At 53.8% G+C, this 13166-nt stretch overlaps 4 protein-coding genes across 4 annotated transcripts; 3 read left to right on the top strand and 1 right to left on the bottom strand.

Annotated features, from left to right (window-relative positions):
- Positions 1 to 792: 792 nt before the first annotated feature.
- A1O7_00817 (malate dehydrogenase, mitochondrial) lies at positions 793 to 2101 on the bottom strand (the record flags this gene model as incomplete). The annotated part of the gene is made up of 6 exons (XM_007754858.1): positions 793 to 848; positions 900 to 1440; positions 1500 to 1594; positions 1643 to 1792; positions 1849 to 1966; positions 2036 to 2101. The coding sequence occupies 6 exons, from the start codon at positions 2099 to 2101 to the stop codon at positions 793 to 795; spliced, it is 1026 nt and encodes a 341-aa protein (XP_007753048.1).
- A 3111-nt stretch (positions 2102 to 5212) lies between these two features.
- A1O7_00816 (uncharacterized protein) lies at positions 5213 to 7131 on the top strand (the record flags this gene model as incomplete). Its single annotated transcript, XM_007754857.1, has 5 exons — positions 5213 to 5234; positions 5318 to 5544; positions 5601 to 6577; positions 6630 to 6861; positions 6910 to 7131. The coding sequence occupies 5 exons, from the start codon at positions 5213 to 5215 to the stop codon at positions 7129 to 7131; spliced, it is 1680 nt and encodes a 559-aa protein (XP_007753047.1).
- Positions 7132 to 7520: 389 nt separating this feature from the next.
- Positions 7521 to 11054, top strand: A1O7_00815 (uncharacterized protein; the record flags this gene model as incomplete). Its single annotated transcript, XM_007754856.1, has 1 exon — positions 7521 to 11054. The coding sequence occupies one exon, from the start codon at positions 7521 to 7523 to the stop codon at positions 11052 to 11054; it is 3534 nt and encodes a 1177-aa protein (XP_007753046.1).
- Positions 11055 to 11698: 644 nt separating this feature from the next.
- On the top strand, positions 11699 to 13060 carry A1O7_00814 (uncharacterized protein; the record flags this gene model as incomplete). The annotated part of the gene is made up of 2 exons (XM_007754855.1): positions 11699 to 12238; positions 12287 to 13060. 2 exons carry the CDS (start codon positions 11699 to 11701, stop codon positions 13058 to 13060), a joined length of 1314 nt encoding a protein of 437 aa, XP_007753045.1.
- Positions 13061 to 13166: the final 106 nt, after the last annotated feature.

Genomic DNA, 13166 nt, shown 5'->3' with positions numbered 1-13166 from the left:
GCAGCTGCGCAGGCAGTGCGCGGTGTGAAGGTCGCAGGGTGACGAGGAATGAAAGGTTGGAGAAGTGAATGCAATGTTCCTGGTGTAATCACAGATAGAAAATGTGAGAGCGACACGCAGTCCAGGCGTGGATTAGGCTTCAAGTTGAGATCTGGTTCACTTTCAGCCGTGCGGCGGCAGTGGAGCAGCAAGGCGGCAACCTGTGACAACGTGAGGCAGTCGTCAGGCTGGAGTGTTGTGGAAATGAGGATGATTTGTACTTACGAGCCACGGAAAAGAGAGAATGATTTGTAGTGATACAAAATGCTGAGGCTTCCTTGCAACTTCTTATCAGGTTTCTCTTCCAGGAGCGGATCCTGGAGGTTGTTCCTCCAAACTCGGCTCTTGGAGGCCCCTGCTTGAAAATAGGATCTGTCCTCACTGAGACCCTCGCGCACACCTGTTGCACCCTCATTGGCCGCATTGTTTCACACAGCCGGCCGCATCGACGCCCGCGAGGTTGGAACATTACACTCTTCGACCACATGGACCACGAACTGATCGTATTGGGGGCAAAGGCTGCGCTACAGAGTAAATGAAGTTTGTGAGATTGGCATGTGGGAATCTGACGCGAAGTTGCAACAGCAACCAAGTAGCAAGTTGCATGTCTCTGTTTGTAAGGCTCGATAATGTATCCTACTAGGGTACCGAATCAAGTCAAACTCTTGTCTCTCAGAAATGCTCTTTGAGGACGTGAAACTCGATTTTGTACAAGCTGGCCCTGCCGCACCTAGAAGGCAGCTTCATTGTCGTCTACGACGGGTTTGCGTGCACGAAGTCGTAACCCTTCTGGATGTTCTTCTTCAGGTCTTCACGCTGGTCAGCACCGTCTCATCTTGCAGTGGATTGGGTTTACTCACCTCCCAAGCATGCCTCCAAAAGATTCTCCTCGTACTTAGTGAGCTTGCCGACCTCGTGGATCTTTTGAACACCGTCGGGGCCAAGCTCAACCCTGGAAGCGAAGAAGTCCACACCTTGATCCTTGTACAGTGGGCTGTCGACGAAGGTGCACTCAACCACACCCTTCTCACCCTGTGCGGCTTTCAACAAGCTCTCGGCGAAGCGAGCACCGGCCATGGCCATGGAAAGAGTAGCAGACCCAGCACCATCTTTGGCCTTGACCACCTCATCACCACCAAACTGGATGCGGTTGACAAGAGCATCAAGCTTCTCGCCAGTGATATCTGTGTGACCGGATTGTGAGATTAGAGGCACAATGGTAACACCCGAATGTCCACCGACGACGGTGATGTTCTCATTGGCAGGGTCTGTTCCCTTGACTTCGGAAACGAATCTGGAGGCACGGACGACGTCGAGAGTGGTGACACCGAAAAGACGCTTGGGGTTGTAGACGCCCTTGCTCTTGTAGACCTCGGCGCAGATGGGAACGGTAGAGTTGACCTAGGCAGGATGTCAGTTGTGTCGCTCAAGTGATGACAAAAGGGTTACTTGGGTCGTACAGGGTTGGAAATAACCAAGAGGTTGGCATTGGGAGCTGCATCAGCCGCAGCCTTCGCCAGGTCTCGGACAATGCTTGCGTTCGTGTTGAAGAGATCTTAATGTCCATTAGATAATGTATCCTTGTTTCTGGTCTTCTGCTTACCATCGCGAGTCATGCCAGGCTTCCGAGGGACACCAGCCGGGATGAGGACAACCTCAGCGCCCTCCAAAGCTTCACGAAGTCCTGAAGGAGTTGGGTCGTATCCCCTGACAGTGCTCCTGGTGTTGATGTGGCTGATATCAGCGGCGACACCTGTCCATATAGTATGTCAACTCTGCTCCTTGACGTATACTAAGGGACCAACGGACCTGGGCCCATGCGGATATCGTAGAGCGCGAGTTGTGAAACACGAGGATTGAGCTTCATCAGGAGTGACAAAGGTTGACCGATACCACCAGCGGCACCGAGGACGGTGACTTTTGAGGACTATGACATTATCGTCGTTAGATCGGATCGTTTTGATCCAGGCACAATCTTGTGGATGTAGTCACTGACCTGTCGCGCAGACGCCGAGAAAGCTCGACGCTGGACTTGCCCAAATATCTGTCTGGAGAACGACATCTTGAGGGGTGCTCAAGGACGTCGAGGGTAAGAAGCGGAAGGATTGCACGCCGATGGCACGACCAGGTCTGGGATGACAACGATGGAGGAAGGATGAAAGGACTTGTGGTAATGTCAGAGAGAAAAGTGATTTCACACTGAAGCTTTGCTCAGAATCAACGGCGAGTCCAATGCAGATCTCAGGGTTCGGGTAACTTGCTGTTGCCGCAGTCCCGAGCACTTGAGCTCTGCCAAACGTGACCTGGAAGCTCTCCTTTAGGACGTCTCGTGACTCAGCTTGGCACTGTCTTCCGGTTGCGCGGCGCTACCCGGCTGATCAATCCGCCCTCACATAGGTACCTGGACCACACGCTGAAGAACCTTCGGTGACAACCCTGCGGAGCAAGCATCTTGAACATTAAACACCTGGATTAATCAATGTCGATATGGCCAAAACGGCAGGACGAATAACATGCCAGCTATCACACCTCGTCCGCGCACGCTCTCTACTCAGGGCGACTTCTTCTGTTTTCTGCTTCATCTCCCGCATTGTCCCTCCCTCAACTTTGATGCTCTTCTAGTTTATTCTACCTTTCCTATCCGTTCTTTCGTCCCGGGTATGTTCTCGGTAGCCGATGCTCCATTTGCCAGCGCACCCTTCAACATACGGGCTTTGTTTATGCTCTCGTGGATTGTCACCCCAGGGTTGTATTTCCTGCGTTACAACCGACGCCAGCATACGGGATTCAAGGGAGATCACAACTGGCACCCACTCTAGCTTGCTTCTGGAGATCTGCGTGTTTAGTGCCCTATGATCTATCAGTATCTGGTCCGGATGATCACTGAGTCGCCCTGCCGCAATATCGTGGCAGACCTGAACTCTTCTCAAAGAGATTGTCGTCCCGCCGGCTCCTCATGGATGGCCACGCAAAAGGCCGCCTCGATTCAGAGGGCCCCTTGACGACTGAATAGTGGTATGCACCCTAGAACACCAGCCGGGGGGTTTCCCCAGGATCCGTGGGGCTTCAACTATCCCCTCAGCCTCGATGCTATTGATGCCAGTGTCTGGCCGACAGTGGCATCTGACGTCTCCACATCTGCCAGAAAGGTGGTCTACTTAAAATCGAAAGATGCACCCTTCAACACCGCCCAAATTCACAAACGCTTCGAGCGACAACCTTGGAACGCCCTCCTCAAAAAGCTAGAATACCATGTCAGCCACAACATCCCCTGGAGAGTTGAAAGCTGTTCCTTACGGGACTTGCAAGACAGAACAGAGCTGCCTTGTGACAACTAAGACGGTGCGCCATGTCTGGAGCGGCCTGATTAGCGCCCAGTTCTCGAACAGGACATGGCTGGGACGTCCACAAAGCCCACCATTTTTTGAGCTATAAGCTGCAGCTCGCTCCTGCCGCAGATTGCTTGTTCCCAGCGCGGACCGGAAACCATTGCTGGAAGAAGGTCTGGTGGCAGCCTGTTGCATGACTGGAAACATTGCGGGTGGCAAAAGCCTACGACTGATCGCTTCATATGCACTAGCTCGGCTCACCCGTCATGGAGTCTCGAGACTCTGCACGCCCAGTGGACGGTTGAAGAAAGCTGGTGAGATGCGCTTTTCCTTCTCATTGTCTTTCGTCCCAATGGTATATCCTCGTTCGGCTCAGAAAGTTGTGTAACACGGTGGAATCACCGTCCGGTTATGCGTAAACTGTGCTTGTGAAAACCCCAGATATGGCTTGATCTATATGCTGGCTGACTCTGATGAACAACGAGCAACTTTGTGTACTTGGAGAAACCCATGGCATGAAGCGTTTACATCCTCAGGAAAAGCGTCTTATACTTAATCGTTGCCAGCAGGGCGCGTACGGAGTACTCACCAGTGGTCTTTCTTTCCCACTAAGAACGGCTCCAGCAACAAGTACGCGGAATCGGCTACTATAGCCTCCATTCATGTCAGTACCTTGGCTCATACGCCTGATGAGCGGAGTTAGTTCTCTTTAGATTTTCGCCTACCAGAGGCTTCACAATGTGTTGCTACGCCCAGACCGAAGTGGAGCCAAGCAGCATGTCTCGCCTGCTCACAGCACAGATCTTATTGACCACCAGCACAGTGTAGCTGGGGTCAACAACTCTACAAGGGCATGTTCGGACGTCCAGTTCTGAAGTGGGATTATTCCGCCCAAACACGACCTCTCTTGGTCAGCGAGCGCCCAGCACCTCTGTTGACCGGAGGCAGAGGCTGGCCCCAGTCATTTTTCATCTGATCTACGAGTACTGTGTATGGGTGGTTGCGATCTATGTACTACCCCTCAGAACCACGTTTCTGGGCCGCTGCTCCACTGGCAATGGATGCAGGGCCAAGCTCACAACCCAAGTTAGCGTCTATCCGCGTTTGGTAACGATACAATGGCAGGCGGCTTTCCTTCGAGTATGAGCACCTCCCACGGATACTTCGAGCGAATTGGGCTCTGATTTGCGCAGGAGCTGATGTTAGGTGGAGTACCTCCGCATCTCCATGGCAATGTGGATTCTCAGCCCCGGATTCCCCAACATTGGCTGGGCACGGCTGGGCCTCGTGGACATTCAACCAACGTTGCGACGGAGCCGATTTGTGGTTAGCAAACGGATGCTCAACGCTCGGCGTAGAGCATTGGCGAATACCATCGGGCCATCTCCCGGACAGCTCGCTTCTCCCGCGCCACCAACGATATTATTCAAGCTACCACCCGCCCTAAACCAGCTCTTTCTTCCTGGATTTTGACTCTGGGCGGTCTTGGTACTGACCTTGTCGACCTCGTGTTGCGATGGGGCAATTCCACCAGACCGACCTAGATCGAGCTATGTGGAGTGGGGAGGATGAAGCAGTGGGGAAATATGGTGTTGTTTTGGATCTCGCTTCGAGCTCGCGTCCAGTATCATATGTTCATGGATGGGGTGATTGTTTCATTACCTGGCCGTCCGACTACATAACCTCCTCCACCCCCGGCTCTCGATGAGCCTTGTCGGTTGTCGTTTAACCTCCGATTGCCTTTGGCATCCGTACACATCTTCCCAGTTCACGCGACTCCCTACCACAAATTATCCTCCAGGACTGCGAATTTATAATCTGTGTTATAATCATCATCAGCGACCATGGGCCTAGGAGTCCTCGAAGGTCGGTTCCCCTTTCCGAACAGCTTGAATATGAGAAATTACCCCAAACACGATCTGCACATGGCTGACAATAACATCTCCTAGATAACAAGCTTCCGCACGTACCTGGCACTGTCTTGCTGAACGACGAGGCGGCGCATACCGAATCTCAAACAGCAAATCTCAAGCATGGAACCGGCAAAAACTCCCATATCGTGCTGTCTCCGCAGCCGAGTGATGATCCCAATGACCCTCTCAACTGGTCGCTGTTGAAGAAAGAGGCCATCATCTGGATTCTCTGTCTTGGCGCAATGTTGAATGCTGCTACGAACGTGAGTTGTCCTTGCCTCTGAGGTATCAACGCGACTAGAAGTTGACTTTAGCGAAGGGACCCTTTCTGAACGCCTCCTATTTCGCTATCTCTCAGCTCATTAACACTGATCTGACAACCACCGTGATGGTGTCCGGCTACAATATTCTCGCGGCTGGCTGCATTGGCCCATTCGTCTGTGCATTCAGTCGTAAATACGGGAAGCGACCTGTATTCCTGGTATCCACGCTATTCTGCATCGTCGGTACCGCCATTGGAGAGGCGAAAGCCAGCTACAAGTACCTACTGGCAGCTCGGATTGTCCAGGGGTTTTCCACCAGCGCATTCGAATCCTTGATTGTAGCAGCGGTCGGGGATCTATTCTGCGTACACCAACGAGGCCTCCGGATGTCGACCATCAATTTTATCCTGAACTCTGCCTCGAGCCTGGCTTCCATCATTTGTGGCCAAGTGTACAACGATCTTGGTCTCCTCTGGCTATTCCACCTCTTCCAGATTTTCCTGGTCATACAATTCGTGCTTATGTTCTTGTTCGTTCCGGAGACCACATACCGCCGTGAAGCGATATATGATACCGACATCGTGAAGACCGAAACCTTTGAGCAAATCGACAAAATTGACAAAGCACAGGAAGAGCACCGTGAACACGCCATTGCCGTCAAGGAACTGAACGAACCTTCTCTGCAAGCCTCACATATCCCACCCAAGAAGACGTTCGTCCAGGAACTCAAGGTTTACAACGGCATATTCTCGCACGACAATATCATCAAGTGGGTCTTTGGGATGTTTCTTACTCTCCTGAATCCGGCGGGTTGCTATTCAATCATTGTCTCCGGGTTGCTCTGTGCTTGGTATGTCGGCTCTGCAATCATCCTTGCCGGCATCTTCGCTGGTCCACCTTGGTCGTTTGATGCCGCTCAAATTGGATATCTTGGGACTGGACCTTTCGTCGGCGGCATGATCGGTTCCCTTTTCGTGGCGCTGGCAGGAGACAAGGTTATGAAGTGGATGACAATCAAGAACAAGGGAACTTAGTGAGTTTCTACCTATTCCCTAATCCAGAGAGCGGCCGCTAATCAGTTATAGCGAACCTGAGTTTCGACTGGTCTTCATGTTGCCCTGTGCTGTGTTCTGTAGCTTCGGCATGTTCTTCTTTGGCTACACCATGGCTCACGGCTCCAGTGCCATCCTCTGTGCGTTCTGTCAGGGCATGATGATGGTTGGCGTGCTCATTGGCGTGTGGTCTACGATGTCCTATGGTTTGGATGCTTTCCGCAGCCAGAGTAACGAGATGTTTGTGATGAACATGCTCTTCAAGGTATGGTCTACCATCCCCGCTTTCTGGCATCCGCTCACCCTCACTCAGAACTTCATGTTTTACGGCCTGTCCAACTTCGCCAATAACTGGGTCGCCGCCAAAGGGCCCGAGGAGATCATGTTTACTTTTGGTGGGACAACTTTGGCAATGTGTGTCTTAGCCATTCCCGTGTACATATATGGCAAGAAGCTTCGAAGCTGGTGGACCAGACACGACTTGTTCGTCAAGTTCAAGATGCAGGCAACTGGACCGGAGAGCCACATGGGCTGATCGGGGCCAGACGACTCGAGGCAAAGGCATGGGGGACCAAATACTCAGCCTTTAAGTGCCCCCTTAAGTAGCGCTGTTGGGGGAATAATAGCTCTGCCAGGCCAATGAGCAACAATCATCTTCACGCAGTGCCATCGACACATCCAGGTTGGACTTCCTCACATGTCTGGCAGCCTGGTTGCACTGTTGGAAATTCTCGCTTGACATCGGTTGGCTTTCCCAATCGAGACATGGCCTTGGCATTTTTGTCGAGTTTGACACTAGAAAATCGAACCTGCCGTGCCTGCCCCAACTTTTTTTCTCCGCATGCCTCGCCGCTGGTGCCGCAGTCCCAAAATTTACACCCAGTTGTAGGTTGGCGGTAGGGGTGGTGCAGGGCTTCGACGACCATGGAGACCCAAGCGAACCGGCCTCATCGGCCCTCGAAAGAGAAGAAGAAGCCGAAGAAGGGAGAAAAGAACGTGAAGGCGTTTGCAGTGGCCAATCCTGGTCGACTCGCAAAGCAAGCCGTTCGATCGAGCGATATTCGAGAAAAACGACTCCATGTGCCCCAGGTCGATCGACTCCCTGAAGAAGCGCCTCCGATCGTCGTCGCCGTCGTTGGGCCCCCAGGCGTCGGGAAGACCACCCTCATCAAGAGCCTCATCAAGCGATATACGAAACAGACACTTTCGCACCCGAGCGGCCCTCTTACCGTTGTGACCTCGAAGCGGAGGCGCCTTACTTTCCTCGAATGTCCGGCCGACTCCCTCGCAGCGATGATCGATGTGGCGAAGATAGCAGACATCGTTCTGCTTATGATTGACGGCAACTACGGCTTCGAGATGGAGACTATGGAATTTCTGAACGCGCTCAGTGTCTCGGGTATGCCGGGGAATGTCTTTGGTATTCTCACGCACTTGGATCTATTCAAGAAGCAGAGCACTCTCCGTGCGACGAAGAAGAGGTTGAAACACAGATTCTGGTCGGAGTTGTACCATGGCGCGAAGTTGTTCTACCTGTCTGGTGTGATCAATGGTCGGTACCCGGACAGAGAGATACACAACCTGTCACGTTTTCTTTCGGTCATGAAGAATCCCAGACCCCTAGTATGGCGAAACAGCCACCCATACTGTCTGGCAGACCGGTTCTTGGATGTTACGCCACCGACCGAAATCGAAGAGAACGAGAAGTGTGACAGGCAAGTGGCATTATACGGATATCTTCGAGGCACAAATTTCCCTGCTGAGGGCGCGCGTGTGCACGTTCCTGGTGTTGGTGACCTGACCGTGAAGGAGATCGAGGCCCTTCCTGATCCGTGTCCCACGCCTTTCCTCGACCAAGCCATTGCCAAAGCGTCTGGAAAGGCCCACCGCCGCAAGCTCGGGGAGAAACAAAAGGTTCTCTTCGCGCCCATGTCGGATGTTGGCGGAGTGCTTGTAGACAAAGATGCTGTCTACATCGACGTTAAAACTAATACGTTCGACCGTGCTGCAGGCGATGCTGAAGACAGGGGTTTGGGCGAACAGCTCATGATGAGCTTGCAGGCGGAACGACGCCTTCTCGGCGAAGCAGATGGGGGCGTGCGGCTGTTCCATGGCAGTCAGCAACTCACAGCAAATGTTGAAGCGGAGCACGACACTGGCCGCAAATTCAGGAGGGGAGTGCGCTCGTTTGCTCAATCCGAAGATACTACCGAAGTCAATGGTGACGACGAAGACGAAGAGTTCGTCAGTGGAGAGGACGACGAAGATGACCTAGAAGACGGTGAACAGAGCGACGAATTTCCCGAGCATAGCGGCCGCCCGGGTTTTGCAGCCAAAGAGGACCTCGATGACGACGTCTCTGGAGACCGCGTTGCGTTTGCCGAGAGCGACTCGGATATGGGTTCTGTGTCAGAAAGAGACGAAACAGGTGCAGATCTCTCTGCTGATGAATCTGAGGACGAAGATGATGAAGACGGCGGAGACGACAGCGGCTTGCGATGGAAGGAACACCTTGCGGAGGACGCTCGGAAGATGCATTCCACTAAGGTCGCGTTTCGAGCTGCTGACCTCTCGAGGCTCATGTACGATTTGACCATTTCACCTGCCGAGGTAATCTCGAGATGGGCCGGAGAAAAGCATGGTGATATTAAGTCACTGAATGGGGATGACGACGACAATTTCTTCAACAAAGCAAAGAGCGACCAAGACACAAATCTGGAGGATCGACAGACGCCCAAATTCGACTATGATCAGTTGGCCGAGAAATGGGAGGACGAAGAGAAGATTCAGGCGCTCATACCTCGGTTCACGAGAGGCTCGATTGCCACTGGTGCAAACGCAGAGTCGGACGTTGATGGCGAAGGAGCTGAAGATGATGGAGATGACGATTTCGACGAAGGCGATGGCGATTTCGAAGATCTGGAAACAACAGCTGAAGATAACCCTGTCTCAGAAGCCGAACTTACCCTTGAAGAAGAACGTGACAAAAATGCCAGACGGAAAGAAGAGCTCAAATTGCGCTTCGAAGAAGAAGACCGAGAAGGTTTCGCGAACGCCACCAAGAACGAAGTGAAGGCGGCAGAGCATGAGTTTGGAGAAGACGAGTGGTACGAAGCGCAGAAAGCGATGCTTCAGAAGCAGCTCGATATCAACAAAGCAGAATTTGAGAGCCTCGACCCCGTCGGACGAGCACGCGCCGAGGGATTCAGGGCAGGAACTTATGCACGGATAGTGCTCGAGAAAGTGCCTTACGAATTTGTTCGGTCTTTCAACCCCAAGCTACCGGTCATCGTCGGCGGCCTGGCGCCGACGGAAGATCGATTTGGCTTTGTGCAGGTGAGGATCAAGCGACATCGATGGCACAAGAAGATCCTCAAGACCAACGATCCCCTCATTTTCTCTCTGGGATGGCGACGCTTCCAGACCGTGCCTCTCTACTCGATATCAGACTCGCGGACACGCAACCGCATGCTGAAGTATACGCCTGAGCACATGCACTGCTTTGGTACCTTCTGGGGACCACTTGTTGCTCCTAATACGGGCTTCTGCTGTGTCCAGTCGTTCTCAAACGAAAATCCTGGATTTCGCATAGCGGCGACAGGCGTGGTGTTGAACGTGGACGAGACAACTGAAATCGTGAAGAAGTTGAAGCTCACGGGACATCCATACAAGATCTTTCGCAACACGGCATTCATTCGCGATATGTTCAACTCGTCGATTGAGATCGCCAAATTCGAGGGCGCTAGCATTAGGACGGTGTCCGGCATTCGTGGACAGATCAAGCGAGCTTTGAGCAAACCGGAGGGGCACTTTCGCGCAACATTTGAGGACAAGATCCTCATGTCCGACATCGTCTTCTTGCGAACATGGTATCCCGTCAAGCCACATCGGTTCTACAATCCCGTGACGAATCTGCTAGACGCGCCTTCCACTGGCGATGCAGCCGCGGGCGAAGTCGACGGCCGCCAACGAGTGGATGATGGGTCTAGTGGGTGGCAGGCAATGCGCCTTACTGGAGCGGTCCGAGCAGCTATGGGCATACCGACGCCACTAGTCAAGGACTCTGCTTACCGCAAGATCGAACGACCAACTCGACACTTCAACCCATTGCGCGTCCCACGGACTTTGGCGGCAGACCTTCCTTTCAAGTCGCAAATCATCCAGCAAAAGGCGCGCAAAGCGCCCACTTATCTCCAGAAGCGGGCGGTGGTGCTCGGCGGCGAGGAGAAGAGAGCACGAGATCTCATGCAGAAGCTGCAGACCTTGAGGAACGAGAAGGAGGAAAAGCGGGCCAAGAAACAGGAAGAGAGGCGGTCGGTCTACCGGAAGAAGGTGGCCGAGAATCTCGAGAAAAAGGAAGAGCGGGAGAAGAGAGAACGGGATGAGTTCTGGCGGAAAGAAGGACGCAAGCGCAAGACGAACGACGAGGGCGGTGGAGGGAAGCGCAGGAAACGATAGATATGTGATGCTTTGGTCAAAATATCGGCTTATGATACCCCATGTACAGGAATAGAGGTGCAAGCAGGCCGTGATGATGACACAGGGTCCCCGGCAATGATCTCTGGTACTGTAATGATAAGCAGCAGGTCGAGCAGCAGCAGTGACGCGATGACGAAGACGCACCGAGGGCAGCGCAAAAGCACAAGCGAGACGAATGGCACGCGGCGTCGGCAGAAAGAGCGCACGAGCAGAGCAGAGACTTTCCCACCACCGTTGGCCGCCCGCGTGTTGCACGCTGCTGTCGCTTTCGTCTGTCTGGAATCTGCGTCGTCGCGTATCCGGTCTATGCTGTCTACATCGCCGTCCCCTTGACTCCGTACTGTCTTTTCCAAGCCCGCGCCGTCACAACAACGCGTCTACCTTGGCCCTGAAAACGCGTCGCAATCAGCAGACTCGGTGACGCCCCACTGTCACCGCAACGGCACCAGGCCCGCGTGCGAGGTTGGAACTCCACCGAGCCACGACCAGATCCCACGCGACAGCGCTTCGCTGTCCGGCCGCTCCTTCTGTGCGCTCATCCTCTCTGTCTTGCATCGTTGGTTTCTACCTGCAAACGCCCTCTCTCTATATCTAGTCGAACAGCCACGAGTGCTACAACGGGCATGACCGCCACCGCCGAACCAGCAGATCCCGGCATGCACGATGCCTCCGCGCATGCGTCAACTAAGGAGGATCCACCTCAGTTGACATCTGTAGCCGCGAACACCGCTTCGATCCGCCCTCGGCGTGATTCAGCGCCAGACACGTCGAAGCCCTCCAAGCCAGCGGACCTGGCTCTCTCTACCAGCGACATCTCTAGCAGCACCAACAAAGTCGCAGCGGATCCAGAAGTTCTAACCCCGCCAACCTCAGCCATATCGAGCCCCGATGCGTCACAAGCTACAGAGTCGCTTTCACAGCCGGGAAGCAGCCAGAGCGCTGCAGGAACAACTGGGGATGACAAGACTGGAGATCCAAGGGCTGGGTCGACCTCCCAGAGCCCTCAGCCGGAATTTGCCTTGGGCACCAAGCGAACCGCCAGCGGCGAGGTGAAAAGAGCGAGCGTGAACGGACTGGAGGAGGTCCTGGCGAAAACAAGTGGTGCAAGACATGCGCACACCTCGAGCACTATTTCAAACGGGTCAAAGGGGAACGTTCTTGAGGTAAGCTAGTTGTGCCCGCTGCACGTAGCGTGCCCTAACGTATTCCAGCTGTCACAGCAGTTACGCACCAAGTTAAAGTATGCCATGGTCAAGGTGCAGAATGGTTGGCAAACGCGCTCTCTCGACGAGGTCGAGTCTCTGGCGTCTCAGTCACCACGATCTACAGTGTCTGGGTTCCAACAATTGCATGACCACCAGGTGCTCTCGCCCAGGACGGCCATGTCTCGCAAGTACCAGCGCGAGTCGAGCGAGAGCGACTCTTCCGACACCACCGGGGCTTTGGAGAGCCGGAGCCTGGTCACCGAGAGCCCCCAGGTGCCGTCTCGTCGAGCTTTAGCTCCTCCAGTCGACATTGTGCCTGGTTCACGCCGTCGACCGACACCAAACGCAGCATACCACGCCGTCAACGGCTCACACATGCAGTCAAGGGCACTACACTCCAGGCGGCCGCCGACCAGTCAACGAACTCCGAGTCAGAACGCCGCCATGGAGGCGGATGCTGTGGAAACGCTTCTTTTCATGGCCAGCCCCAACAACTCTGGCTACAACCCACCTTCTCACGCTTCACAAGAGTCCTCACTCCGAACAGCGCAGGCCTTCTCTTCACAGACTTCGCCGCTTCGCACTCAGTTCAGCCAGACATCCGTAACATCTCCGAAGAAGGTTGGGTTCTCCGAATCGGAGTCGGGCGCTCCTGCTTTCGACAAGGCTGCTCTGATCGATCGCATGTTGGACGAACTATCCGACGACAGCGATGCAGAACTGGAGTATGCATTCACGCTCGCTGAAAAGAGTAAAATGGCAGCGCCGGTGACCTCCTGACATCTATGTCTATCTACCGCATGCTGTTCTTGGTGTTGGAGGCGTCAAACATTCAGCCTTGTCAAGGCTTCGGCCCAACGAGGCTACGAGAATCACGACTTGTACA

This window comes from Cladophialophora yegresii (assembly GCF_000585515.1).
Source record: "Cladophialophora yegresii CBS 114405 chromosome Unknown aczIN-supercont1.1, whole genome shotgun sequence".
NCBI classification, from domain to species: Eukaryota; Fungi; Ascomycota; class Eurotiomycetes; order Chaetothyriales; family Herpotrichiellaceae; genus Cladophialophora; species Cladophialophora yegresii.
Note: the sequence above shows the minus strand (reverse complement) of the source record. Positions and strands in the feature narration are given on the sequence as shown.